The sequence below is a fragment of the Anas acuta genome, chromosome 9 (genome assembly GCF_963932015.1).
Source record: "Anas acuta chromosome 9, bAnaAcu1.1, whole genome shotgun sequence".
NCBI lineage: Eukaryota > Metazoa > Chordata > Aves > Anseriformes > Anatidae > Anas > Anas acuta.
Genome location: NC_088987.1, coordinates 16,327,476 through 16,340,651, shown reverse-complemented (window position 1 = coordinate 16,340,651; position 13,176 = coordinate 16,327,476). Strand labels below are relative to the sequence as shown.

At 37.2% G+C, this 13,176-nt stretch overlaps 1 protein-coding gene across 6 annotated transcripts in view; it reads left to right on the top strand.

Annotated features, from left to right (window-relative positions):
• Positions 1 to 13,176, top strand: part of ARMC8 (armadillo repeat containing 8) — a 74,966-nt gene that overhangs the window by 25,847 nt on the left and 35,943 nt on the right. For 5 of the 6 annotated variants that reach the window (XM_068692481.1, XM_068692479.1, XM_068692478.1 and 2 more), the window contains 5 exons: positions 3,548 to 3,690; positions 3,792 to 3,889; positions 5,778 to 5,870; positions 10,442 to 10,501; positions 11,707 to 11,787. In XM_068692481.1, coding sequence (XP_068548582.1) covers positions 3,548 to 3,690; positions 3,792 to 3,889; positions 5,778 to 5,870; positions 10,442 to 10,501; positions 11,707 to 11,787 — 475 coding nt within the window. The remainder of the gene's footprint in view (positions 1 to 3,547; positions 3,691 to 3,791; positions 3,890 to 5,777; positions 5,871 to 10,441; positions 10,502 to 11,706; positions 11,788 to 13,176) is intronic. The other variant, XM_068692480.1, reaches the window with a different exon arrangement.

Here is a 13,176-nt window from a genome sequence, read left to right as displayed (position 1 = left end):
ATGGCTGTGGATTTAGGGAGGATGGAGGCTTTAGGCTCATTTTGGAAGTTGTTTTGTTTGCTTGATGGCAACGTTTCTATTCCATACGTGCTAAATTAAACTGAGTCAGTTTTGTGCTCCTGCATCATAAATGCATCATACTGCATCATGGGCTGGATGTGAGCCTGGCTACGTCTTACACCTTCAGTCCATGAATTCTGATGTCCCTGCATTTGAAGGAGCAGGTTGAGGGAGTATAGTGACAGCAGTAGGAATTAATTTTAGCAAGACTTAAGTTATTTTGTACATAGTAAATCATTTAAAATAATTATAAAATAAATGCATACATATATATATGAAGATTTATAATAAATAAATATATGTATATATAGACACACTACTTATACCTGAAGCTGAATGTTAATAGGCTTTTCTTTTTACTCTCTACTCCCTGTGCCAAGATGCAAGGTTATGCATATGTCCTTGCTGATTTCTGCTCCTGGCTGGTCTGGATTGGTTGTTGTGTGTTTTCTAAATGCCCTGACTATTTGAAGTCAAATCTTTCAGCTTGCTATTTAAATAAATAAATAAATAAATAAATAAAGCCAAACTTGTCATAAAGTACTACACATCATACAATGTAATTGTTGCTTAGCAGTGTAGTTACTAGAAGAATATTTTGAAAACTGCACTGCAAATGTTTGCTGTGTGTGTGGTAGCCAGAAACGGTGAAATGAAGTCAAGTCTTGGGTGTTAAAACAGCTGTACAGGTTACTGCAAAGAACTTACTCATCTTCTGATCTGCTTGTGGCAACTCCTATCAGGTGTTGTTTTTTTATGTAAGAATTTTGGGGTTTTTCTTTGCAACTTGAGAATATCAATTAGGGCAGTAGATGGGATTGCTCTGTCCATATAGTACCATGGTGTCCAAAAAGACATCTCTTCAAGGATCAGTTTTAGCCAGCATCACTCAGTGCGTTTGGATTTTACCAAAGAAGCTTCTGTTTCCTGGCAATTCTTCCCTGACCTAGAAGGCTTAGATCAAAAGCAGCTGTCTATAAAGAAGTAATGGTAACACAAGGTTATTCAGTCCTATTAGGATTGGAAGTGAGATGCTTCTATTTTTTTGATAATTTTGCATAACCTTAATTATGTATTTTACTTCTTTTATGGTCTTTCAAAAACATAACTTATCTTTATATTAAACATTGCACAGCTGATACTTCAAAGAAGACAGCGTCAGAATTTTTAGTTCTAGAAGCATGTAATGCAATTGGCTGAAGTATGTTTTTTGTTCTTTTTCTAGAAGCCGATCACATAGGTACAGTTAGAGTTTGCCCAAGTGTTATGTGAGCTGTGCTGTGTAACCATGGATAATCTGAGCCTTTTATCTACCTATCTATCTATCTGCTTTGTTCCATTGATGTTAAAGAGGTGCCCAGAGTGAAGTGAAAACCTTACGGCAGATCAGCTACACTGAGCCACTTGAGGCCAAAGTGCTCCAGGAAAGGTGACTGTTAGCTGTTCCCTGTAGGAAATTTTAGAAGGTTTATATATGTATGTGAAGGGCTAATATGCATGCAATGCAAACTTGATAACAAGTATGGATAGAGATTTATACAAGAAATTCAGATAATTTTCTAAACATCAAGAGTAAATGATCGTTCAGATAAAACAGTGGGGGCATGGGGCCTTTTACATCCATTCCATGTGTGGAAAGGTGACAATAACAGAAGCGATTCTGAAATGTATGCTATTCTGAATTTACACCAGTCTGGTTCTTTGAATCTGAAAGAATTTGAAAGGAGGAAAGGTATTGGGGTTGATTGCATCACACATGCTAACTGAAGGATGGAATTACTGTTTTTGCAATTTGTGTTTGTGTTTTAGAGCTTTTTTTCCACTGTCAGATTAGCTACATCTGAAAAAGGGTGCAGTGGTGCTTTGGGTGACACTGGAATAACCTTATCTTCCTTGTTAGTATTTAACTTGCATTTAGGGCAGAGCAGATTACTTTTGGATTGTACATCTACTAATTTTTTGTTCAAAAAAATGGTTAGCAAAACTGGATGATTGTTTTGCAGTTCTCCAAGACCTTGTTAGGTGATAGTTTGAGACGTAATGCATGTCCTGCTTCTAGGTATTGAATAGACCTTTGATCTCAGCTCTATTCCTCTAAACACGTAGTTTTGTCTGTTGGCCTCTTATTCTAGGTTTTGAACTTAAGGGATTCTAAGAAGCAGATCTGCCTTATATAAGAGGGAAGCATGTGGAGTGGGTGTTTAAGATACCCTTCTGAGTACCTGTTTGTTAGGGGCTGATGGTACTTCCCTAACTGTCCCTTTCCAGTCCTGTGTTCCTAAATTGCATTTAGCTACTGTATGTCTGGTTATTTTTTTGCTTGCCTTTGATTTTGGCAGTCAGCTTTGGGAGGATTTTGTTCAGGGGTCTGTTCATCTGAGTAGCTAATTCTTTACCCTTCAGCAATGGGATGGATGTTGATTGGTGCCTTTGTGCTCTGGGAGAAGGCTTTGGTGTATTACCTGGTTTTGGAAGAGACCCTTTCAAACCAGACGGAGCAGTGCATTACTACACTGAGACCATTCCTATCATCGCACAATAAATCTAGAAAAGAGACTGTGTATCTTGCATACACAGACGATTGTATCTCAATATCCAAGTCATCTTACCTGTTATAGTTCTGCTGAGACTTGTGATGAGGGAATCATTAGTTAAATGTATCTTATAAATGATGCCGATCTTAAAGTGATTATCTTTTGTGCTGGTACAAGGTAGGAATCTGGTTACTCTCTGGGCTCTTTGTGAGACTCGGATTGATACTGAAAGTGTTTGGTGACCTCTGCTGTGATTCGAGTGCTACCAACATAATCTGAAGTATGTAAGATCTCCTAGGTATCTTGACACTACAAATTATCCATAGTGATTGAAACCCAAAGATACACATCTAGCAAGATGTTTGGTTTTTTTTTTAACGCTGAAGTGATCATGCTTACCTACTACTCAGCTACTTTTCTGCATATAAAACTTTTGTGGGCTTGCTTTATGTTCTTATAGGCTAATTTCTCAGTGTTCAAACTCCTAGCACCGATGTTAATGTTCGATGATGGAATTATTTTGCAGCTGTGATCCGGAAGAAGTTGCTGCCAAAGATAACACGCATCACAACAGCAGTATTCATTTCTCTAGGTGTTAGGAGTAATGTGTGAGGTTCCCTTTCCCACTGACGTCAAACTACAGACTCATTTCCTTTAATTCAAATTTGGGATCTTCCTGGTAACCTGAAAGACATCATCCTGGATCTCATTACAGTGGCATTATATTTTTAGAAAAAGCAGTGTGGTACCTTCCTAGCATAACAGCAAGTAAAACCTTTGTAGGAACATATAGTGTAAAAATACTCTCATGACAAAAATGTTCGATGTACTCTTTTGTTTGGATTTCATCCTTGTATTGAGGACTTTATCTTCTTTACATAGCAGGATTTAGATTACTTTTTTACTTAACTGACAAGTATTTGAATTTTCTCTAAAAGTAATTCTGTTTCCAGGTTGCTGTATTTGCTTCAGCAAGAAACCTCCAGCACAGAACTGAGAACAGAATGTGCAGTGGTCCTGGGAAGCCTTGCAATGGGTACAGAGAATAATGTCAAATCCCTACTAGACTGCCATATTATTCCAGCCTTATTGCAAGGTACTTCTTTCTCACTGTAATCTGCGTAAGTAAATGTTTCTAAAGTACTTAAATAAGCCAAGAAAATGAAGCTGAATATTAGTTTTTGCTTATATGTATAGGATTACTATCGCCAGATTTGAAGTTTATTGAAGCCTGCCTACGATGTCTCCGTACCATTTTCATTAGTCCTGTAACTCCAGAGGATCTCCTATACACTGTAAGTTGTAAGCAGATTATTCTGTCCTTTTAATTATAATGCTGTTCTAGTGTGTTAAAGCTTACAGAGTGGGAGCTTTCTAAAATTAACAGATAAAGACAAGAATCTGTTTTAATGGGTCAAATGTGCTACACCACAGAGGAATTCTGGGGATGTCATCAGTCTGTTTTGCTTTAACTTAAGGAAGGAGACGCATAAAAGTTTCAGAGACCTGTTAAGACTTGTGAAGATTTTAATGTGTTTTTCTTGTGAGCAAGGTTGGCTCATTAGCTGCTTTTGGTTTCTTGTAGAAATTTGCTGTTCTAGTTGTCATATGCCCAAAACCCAGTACCTGTTTAGTTTACCCACTACTGCAGGCTTACTTTGTGAGGGAGAATCAAGAAGACACTTTGTGATGGTTATGACCACCAGCGCTAATAAAATACACTTGAGGATTTAATACCCAGTGTTGTCCCACAACCAAACCAACTCCTTGCAAGCCCTAGGACGCTGCACTTGAGAATCAGTCAGGGTGTTTGTTTATATGCCACGTGTAAAGGCAGAAGATCAGGTGGAGCTACTCTAAACCAGACTCTAAGAATACTGCTTAGAATAGTTTGTCCTTTGCTTTTCCTATGCACATAAGAATGCAATGAGCATGGATGTACAGCTGGTGTATCTGGAAGTACTCCAGTTCCTAGTAAGTAACTTTTCCTATAAGATGCTGAAAAGGCAAATATGTCTGCACTATGTCGATCCCTTCCAGTGATTAAGAAACAAACAATTGAAACAGAAGTCACTTTTGTTCTCTGCTTTCTGTTTTCTGTTGAGATGAACAAGTCTGGATTGTTGGCAGCAAAATTTTGTAAAATAAGTCTGCTAAATTCACAATATTTAAACATACAAATCTTAACAATAAATATTGAAAAGCTTTGTTTAATCTCAAATATGGATACAAATAGAGTAGGAGAGACTTAATGCATGTTTATTTAAAAATAATAAGTATTTAAAAGTAAGAAATATTAAAAATAAAAAGTATTACTAGAAACTTCCCAAATAATTGAGAAATAAAATGTCAGAAATCACTGTGCGTCTCTGAATCATAGCTGTTGGGCTACTGTTATTTTCATTATCATAAAAGTAGCTAATGAGTATGAAGATTTTGTTCTACTTGTAATCCACTTCTTCCCTGGTAAGAGAGTTACAATTTATTAGTCATTCTCCTGCAGGTAAAACAGAGTCTGATTTACTTCTGTACAGTCAACTTACAGTATAAGTTCTCTGGACAGGAAGAATCCTTGAGTTCTTTCATCTCCTCAGTTTGGCAGCTTTCATCTCATGGCAGTAATTTAGTTTTTCAGCCTTTCCAAACTAAAATGGTTGATGTTCCTTTTAACATTATCCCCTCTGACTGAGAGCTACTAGTAAAAGTAACTGATGGCTTTAAAATGTTGTCATTTTGTACCTTGCCATAAGGCTTAAGAAGTAACTGGCTGTGTTTTCAGAAGGGAAGTTCTGTGTATAATGATTTTCTTTTACTGTGATTTACTTGGAGTTCTCTTTTTGTTTTGTTTTCCCATGAAGTAAAGGTTGTGGACACAAAAGCAAGAGCTTTTATACCTGGCACTGACTCCTGTGTCATTCCCTTATCCTCCCCGCCATGAGGGTGCCTCTTAGAACTGTCACTTGTGTCTTAAGTATCTCCTGTACTACTTTAATAGTCTTGTGTCTTGACCTGATGGAATTGAGAACTCCAGTGTTCCATTCTAGAACAATTTATATTGGGAAATGAGGAATGTGGAATTAGGAAATGTATAGAATATGGAATTAGTACTTCTTTAACTAACAAACTGTTGACAAGCAATGCTGAAATGGTCTTAATAATTTTTATTTTCTGGCTTGTTTCCAGGATGCTACAGTTATCTCCCACCTCATGGCACTGCTCAGTAGGTCTCGATATACACAGGAATACATATGTCAGATCTTCTCACATTGCTGCAAAGTAAGAAAGAGAATACATGTTCTCTGAGACTTGTGTTTCTAGCATATAAGAAACTGTATGAGATGATAATATTGTGGCAGGAACATAAGGACAGTAATGACTGAACTGCCATTGCTCTGGACTCATTGTCATGTTTTTTGGGGTTGGTAGATGTTTCTATACAGTAAAACAAAATATGCAAATAAGTAATTTTTGGGGTGTCTCTGTGTATGTATATGACTACTAAACAAAATCAACAGTCTAGGCAAATATCAATTCTCACTATTATTGGTATAAGTGTAGGAAGACTTTATTTTTTTTCCTCGGAAGTTTCACAAAAGTGTGAGCATCTCTTTGCGGCTTGCATCTGCTTTCAAACCATCTGTTTTAAACCCAGAGAATGGTTTCTAAGAGGTGGTGTAAGCTGAGAGGAGAAACCATACTCTTCTCAGTTGAGCTCTACGAGTTTCAGGTTTATCCAGATACATGTTCATTCCTGTTACATAATGCAATTCTCCTAATCTGGGAAAACTTCTAATTTAAAAACAGCAACAACCCCACCCCAAACACAGTTTTGTTCTCAGGCTGTCTTGTAGTCGTAAGACATCCTGATTTTCTGCACTCTAGCCCCAGTTTTCCCACACCACTATTTTATTATATTATTATTTTTTCTTTTGTTACTATACCTGCGGGTTATGCACTAACAGTTTCAATTCAGCATAGAAAATCAGAACTTTATAGCATCTTTCCCATTTAGAAACAGTTTATAACTAAAAGATCATAGATTGCATTTATCTGCTAGACTGAAAAATAAAAATATTCCAAAATTGATGTATTTATAAGTATTTACCTCCAAAAGTCTATGTTACTTCTTAAAAACGAGTCTTTGGAAACTGTGAATTGTTTCTTTGTTTTGCATGTATGTTTATCCCATTTCATGTCTTCTGTTAAATGAAACTGGGGACTGAAGACTATAGAGTGATTTAAAAATGGAACTCTGTTGCTAATATTTATAGAATTGTTAAAGCAAGTGTAGTAAGATAAAATCCTGCACTGGACTGTAGAAGTTCGAATCGAGATAATGTTGGGAAAGGAATTGGGTATTTTAAGAAGAAAAATGCACCAGTGGCTCTCCTTTCTGCCTGTTAGTTTTTTATATATATATTTGTAGATTTGGAAAGTCGTAGTGCCAAAAACATTGTAAAGAATAAAAAACCTAATAGGATTTGAATGAAAATGTCTGCTTCTCCTGGAGCTGCTTTTAAGTTGAAAATTAGAGCAGCTGGAACATCCAAGTGGTGTATCCTTCAGTCTTCTTATTGGGGGGGGAATACAAATTTGAGTAGGAATTATTTGTTCATCCAGCTTCCCCTTATCTGGGGATGAAGAGAAGTGCTGTACGGGCATGGAGCAGGCAGTGGGAGAACGGCAATGCGAGCTGTTTTGTCTGATTGTTCCTAGTTACTGTCAGGAAAAGACACAAGGAAGTCCTGCTTGTCTAATGACAAACACGGGCACCTCGTGTTTAAATGGCCCTTAAACATCTCAGTAATAGGCTGAGTAACTTGAACTGTTGCAAAGTTGGGCCTTGTTGGCACACAAGAAAAATAACGCAGGACTGATTACATACGGAGGTACAGAACGCTTGTCCAGTCAGGGTTAGCTCGGTGGCAGCACAAACCCTGCTGGCTGTGTGAAAACTGCTGTATAACTTCAGGTAGCTAACCCAATCTGAAAACAGTCGCAGTCATCCTTTTCCAAATGAGTTGCTTCCTTTTAGCTCTGCTGACTCCTGCTGAGTTACATCGCAGATACATGGTTGTATTGGGTCTGGCTGGAATGTTAACTTTCCCAGCAGCAGCCCATACAGTGCCGTACTCTGTACTTGTAGCTGGAACAGCAGTGTTATCACACCAGTGTTGTGTCTGCTGCTGAGCAGCAGTGGCACAGTATTAGGCCTTTCTCTAACCCTCCTAGGGGGTGGGCAAAAGGTGAGGAGAGAAACATCACTAGGGCAGCTGGCCTAAACCAATCAAAGGGATATTCCATACCATGTGATGTCACACTCAGCAATAAAAGGTGGAAACAGGAAGAAGAGGGGGGGGGTGGGCTCTCGTTTGGAAGACGTCGGTCCTCCTCTCGAACACCAGCTGCGTGCGTTGAGGCCTTGCTTCAAGGACGTGGTCAATCATCGCTCATTTGTGGGAAGTAGAGAGTAATTTCTTTCCTCTGCACTTCCATATAGCCTTCATTTATTTTGTTTGTTTGTTTTCCTCCCTTCTTTTTATTTTCCTTTTTTTTCCCCTCCCTTTCCCCTTTCCCTTTTTATTTTCCCCTTAGTTAAATTGTTAGTTCATGGTAGTCTTTATTTAACTATTATAATTATTTCCCTTTAATTAAATTATCCTTATCTCAACCCGTGAGTTGTTCTTCGCCTTACTTCTCCCCCTCCTCATCTAAAGGAGGGGGAGTGAGAGAGCGGTTGTGGGGTTTAGCTGCCCAGTACGGTAAAACCACCACAATGGTTAACAAAATGTAAGCCCAGTCACACCAGAAGAGAATAAGAAAGGGTGTATGAACCAGCTCTACTGTTTGCCAACACCTACTCCATCCCCAGAGCCTCTCTCAAACAAAACTCGCAGTGAATATTTTCAGAAATCCAAGTTTTTGGGAGGAAAAGGCTGATAATGTGAACGCACAGGAAAAGCAGAGTAATGGCTACGAATCGTAGGACATATAATTGCATTTACAGAATAAATATTTAGCTATGTAGCAAAGAAAAATATTTGTGGTTGAGTAAACAGATCATTAGAAATGTTAAATTGATCAAGAACTCATTTCTCTCTTGTTCTGGCAAATGCATATCTTGAGTGCAGCTGTAAACTGTCCCCTTCTTATTTTGATTAATTCTTGGATTTCAGATCTGGTAATTAAGACAAAACATCAATTCTGTATCCTCAGACTTAATAAAGTGCATCTAGTAGAGTGAAGCAGGGGATTTTCTGCTTTGTGTGAAAAGTACATTCTTATCACTAAAAAATACTGAATATTTCTGAAAGTTTCAGTATTCAGAACATTTTAATGAAGACTCCCCCTAAAAAGCCATGATTGAGAGAACCCTTATTTTCCCTGAAGAAATGGTACTATAAGTATTGATGTTTTTTTTTTTTTTTTTTCTCTCTTCGTGTTAATTGATTTATGCATTAAACAACTGGTGACATATCTCAACTTCTCTGCGCCTTGTTTCTGCATACTCTTCTCTGCTTAGATCTTGTGCTTCGTTTTCTCTCTTCCTAGCCAGAGTCTTGTTTGGTCGGGTTTCTCAGGTTCCTCATTTTGTGCCTGCTTGGATTTCACTGGAAAAGCTCAGACCCGTTCTCCTTAGCTAGGAAATCCTTAATTCAGGTTCCTAGCATATTGCTGTTGTTTTCTGCTTGTACGTCATGCTTTTACTGCTTGTCACTGCATTTTTAGAGTTAAAATTGAGTGGTGGAAAATGCTGACTCTGGAAAAGAGCCATTCTAAGCAAAGGCAAGTGTTGGCTTACAGGGGAGTGGATGCAGTTTTTAGCATACATAGTTAGGACTCTATCAACATACAAGCAAAACCAAGTGAACTGAAATCAGGTTGATGTGCAAGGCTTGTTAAAATGCAAGTCGAAACGTACTTTCTAAGGTTCTCTATCACAATTGATTTGTTTCCAGAGAAAGTGATGTGAGTAGGTAAGCTTTACTATTTTAATGGTCAAGTGAGAAAGATAAGGTATGCGTTTGGAAACAAACGGTAGGATGAACGATTTGAGAAGATAGTGCTGGAAATTATATCTGAACGTGGTGACATCTCTGCATAAGTAATACATTCACTGCTGGCTGAAAATTAAAATCTCGTGTCTGGGAAAGATCCAGGCTAAAGCCTGTAATCAGGGCCCATTCTGAGAATGTTTTCTTATGTGGTCCTAGGCCTGGTGCTGGATCCCTGAACCACGGTACATTTACATTTAGGTATCTGCTTTTAAAATTTCGTTATGGAATAAATTATTACACTGTTCTATCCTTCTTGAAAAATCAGCGTTTTATGATGGAAAAATATACAAGAAATATGACTTCTCTCTGGAATATTACATCTCTTGATTATATATGGAGAAAAAATCCCTGAAATAGAACTGGCTTCTGCAACTCTGTTAGGATGCCCAGAGAGAAATGGAGTGAAAAGGCCTTGCTATTACACTGCTGTTGGAGATACTTGGAACTAGAACAGAATGATGCATTGTGATACCAAGCTTTCAGGTGTATGTTTGAAGCTGTCTCTATTTCTGAGTTGGTACTCAACCTGACTGTGCATTGAGCAAGCAGGATCGGTGCGTACAAACACAGCGTGTACAGATTGGATATATTCATTACATCAAGTTACGCATCTATGAATGTGCCCAAGTGTTACCTCTGTACTTGCACCCCTCCTGTTTGCAGTTTACCTCTTCATCTCTGAAAAATCAGTAATACACACGAATTACTAGAACAATCTAGGTCAATATGATTTTTTTTAAAGTTTAAGTTCATTCATATTTTTCACATATTTTAATATCTGTTCTTCAGCTTCAACACTGGCATAGCTGCGGCTTTAAATCATTGCCTCAGCCACTTCTGTGTGCCAATGTAAGTTGTTTTCCTACTTCAACCATGCTATTTTAATTGCATTTTTTTGGTAGAAAGCTCTTGGTGGCAGTAGCAGCTGAAGCATCTCTTAAAGCACCAGATATGTTGCATCTAAAAGTAACTTTCATACTATTTTTTTCCTTAGAGGTAAGGGATGTTCCAAAACTGTTCCTTTGAACATAAAAGGAATCTGATTTCAGCTCTATCTCAGATGTGAAAATAAAGCATCACTTATGCATACTGGGGTGTGTAGATATGCCCGTGAACTCAGCTGGGTTTGAATTTAAAATTAAGGAGTGAAGATGCTTTCTTCACTTGCAGATTAGTTGAGAAAATGTATCGAGGTATGATTAATGCTGTGACATTACAAAAGCTGAATTTAAATTGTGCATGGCCGATGTTTAATGCAAGAAAAAATGACTGGAGTCATGAATCCACTTCTAAAGAAGTGTTTGTAAGTCACAGACCAAATCTCCCAAGAGACGCTGAGAGCTGTGGGCCCCACTGGTGTTTTGTGGTTTGTTTCTGACCTCATTGAGCCTTGTCATGCTACAGAATTTCTGAGACCTTTCTACTGCAGAATTCAGTACTTGTGTTTAATTCCAAATGCTTTTTAAATCTTGGGAAAATATTGATTTATCAGCCATTGTTGACTTAAGTCTCGAAGCCAATAAATGGGTGATGGCTGTCTAGATTGATGGCTAAATATGTTTGAAATTAAAATAATCTGTAGGAGGAAAATGTGAATCTGTTCTCAGTGCACTGTCACATTCTGTCTGGAAACGGTTTTAGAACTAATTCCATTTCTTCTGAAGTTAGAATTGCTGAAAATGTTTAATATTACACACACAAAAAAGTTAGTGACTGGAGATACTTTAAATGATTTATGGAGAAAGTTGGGAGCTTTCCATTGTTTCCAATATGAGGAATAGAAACATAAGTAGTCTATTCATGTTTCTTTATTTATGAAAAATAATAGTTTCCTATTGAAGTAAAAAGTGAAAATGATCACCAGAAAAGGGCAAATGCTATAAATTGGAGATGGACTTCTTTATTTAAGAAATAAAAGGTTGGTATGCCAACTGATTTCAAAGTACATGCTAGTAAATCTATCTTTAAATACTTTAAAAAAACGGAGCTAGTGGAAACCTTATACATGTTCTTTAAAAATATATATAATTGCATTTTTATGTTTTTCTTTGTAGGGTCCAGATCACCAGACAATCTTGTTTAACCATGGAGCAGTTCAGAATATTGCACATCTGTTAGTCTCCACCTCCTACAAAGTAAGACATTACAATTATTTGGTGTTTTGTACATTTTTATGAAAGGGATGCTAGTGATGTTGATTTAAAAAAAATATACATATATATGTATGAACTAAAACTGTAAATATGTGTAATGTTCATTTCTAGAATAAAAATTGGTTTTACCTGCCATATGGATTTCTATCAAAATGAGACCTATTATTTTGGAATGCTCTGTTAAGTTAGAATATCATTAATTAAAACAGAGTTGGCATTTGTTGATCTGACAGAGAACAGTCACTTGGCAAACCAAGTGACTGTCTAATATGCTGAATGTTACATGATTAAAAAAAATAAATCAGAAGAAAAGCAAAGGTGAACTGTCTTAAACAGAAGTCATCCTTAAGAAAACATGAACATGGAATCTGTGAAGGCCACCAGCTACCAGTGTTTTCTGCTCACACATCTCAGCTCCATCCTCTTATGTTTTTGGGAAGTCCATCCTTGGCTATCTGAAAATACCACTGCTGGGAAGAAGCATCATAGTGTACGCATATTGTGGTGGCAAGGAGGGTCAACTACCTGTTTTCAGTCTGAGGCCAAAATTTCAAATCCTAAGCATAGCTATAGGAGTCTGCTGTAAACTACTTAAAATGTTTGAGTGTGTGAAGTGCTTTCCAAAGCTTTTCAGTGTAACTTGGTGTTTTGTTTGTTGTTTTGTTTTTTTGGAGAGCTAGCAGATACCTGGTATGCAAATAATTTTGAAATCTGTCAGAAGCCAAGCCTGTGATCTCTAAGCAGTCAAATTGTTATGGACTTTCTTATGAAGGTATCATTTATTCCCTCCTCCCCAAATGTATGAATATCATCATTCTAAAAGTTAGAAACACATGAAAGCATCTTTATTTATCCAGAGTTATTTTTATTGCAATATCTAATACAAAATATCTAATGTTTCTGTGCCATTTTTCTTTTGTTAAAAAAGGCTGTTCGCTGCTTGATGAAGACTAGAGAACATAATTGTTCTTGTCTTATTTCGGTCTGCAACCTAATACAGAACAGTCTCAATAACTGAAGTATCTTTCAGCAGGAAAGCAAGGCTTCAAATAAGAATTTCATGTAAAGGGAAGCTTGGTGTTTTGTTCCAGGGCCTAATTATCTTATGTGGTGGTTTTTGGTTTTGTTGGATTTTGTTTCTTTTTATAAATCCAGTTGGAAGTATGCTGTCTTTAATGTTTTGTTAGTGAGACTGACAGATTTCTGCTTTCTGTCTTGTAAAACTTCTGTAAGAAGTTTTCACCATGATAGGGAACATTTTGTTCATTCTTCCATCAGCTGATTTTTTTTCAGCTTGTGTTGTAAGGTGAATTTTCCATGCCATGGATCTGTTTGAACCTTCCCTGATTTTTTTTTCCTTCAGCTTTTTTA